Source organism: Solanum pennellii, chromosome 4 (genome assembly GCF_001406875.1).
Source record: "Solanum pennellii chromosome 4, SPENNV200".
NCBI classification, from domain to species: domain Eukaryota; kingdom Viridiplantae; phylum Streptophyta; class Magnoliopsida; order Solanales; family Solanaceae; genus Solanum; species Solanum pennellii.
In genome coordinates, this window is record NC_028640.1 from 56,959,292 (window position 1) to 56,960,151 (window position 860).

An 860-nucleotide genomic window follows, 5' to 3' on the forward strand; every position below is an offset into this window, starting at 1 on the left:
AACAAAATTTGACAAAAAAAAGTAACAGATTAAGCAAACAAAATTTCAAAAGAACAATAATAATGATAGAAAATAGGAGACACTAAGCAAAATTTAATAAAATTAAAGTAAGAGATTTGAGTTTTACCATTGTTGCAATTGGAGTTTATGATTGGAGTTTTGATTGTTGTCCATCAGAGTTGGAACTCATCGTAAACTGGATACCTCCATCAATGGAATAATCAGTTCATAATTCACTCTTATCCCATCAATCAACAATCAATCCCGAGGAATCTCCTCATCTCCATCAATAATCTCTTGCTGCAAATCCTTTGGATCCTTTCCATCTACCGTAAAACCAACAAATACACAAGTTCCCAAGATCTCCCTAACGGTTTCACTCAAATCCTTCGCCATAGATCTAGGCTGCATCACCTTAGCAATTTCAATGACGACATCAAATGAGATGTTACCGTTATGCTTGATGTTCTTAGTCTTCTTCCTGTCACGTTCCGGCTCTTTCAACGCCTTGATGACAAGTGCGGCGGCAGAGGGAACAACCGATACCTTAGAGAGAAACACACAAACTGCAAAAATAACAGTTACGGAGGCCAATGGCGGCTCAGGTGGTTGCCCCACCTTGAAGGAAAAGAATGTCATATTCATCAGAGATATTAAGAAGGGTTCTCAGATCTGATTCTGCTTTTTGGATAATGGAAAGGAATTCTTTTCCACGGTTGGTCATTTCCATAATGGACATGCCGGAGCCTTGCCAGTTTACGAGGTCGGCTTGGGCTTTATGGAAGACATTTTTCGGGAGAGTGGCGCCGGGGGAAGAGAAGAGGGAGGCCGAGGAAGAGTGAGAGGAAGGGGAGAGAGAA

General features: G+C 41.0%; 1 protein-coding gene across 1 annotated transcript; it reads right to left on the reverse strand.

Annotated features, from left to right (window-relative positions):
- Nucleotides 1-258: 258 nt before the first annotated feature.
- Nucleotides 259-645, reverse strand: LOC107016806 (60S ribosomal protein L12-1-like). The gene has a single exon (XM_027916064.1). The coding sequence runs from the start codon at nt 643-645 to the stop codon at nt 259-261; it is 387 nt and encodes a 128-aa protein (XP_027771865.1).
- Between the last annotated feature and the right edge of the window lie 215 nt (nt 646-860).

Excerpts from the sequence above, each read along its gene's own strand:
- LOC107016806 (XM_027916064.1), bottom strand. The coding sequence starts at position 645 with ATGAATATGACATTCTTTTCCTTCAAGGTGGGGCAACCACCTGAGCCG.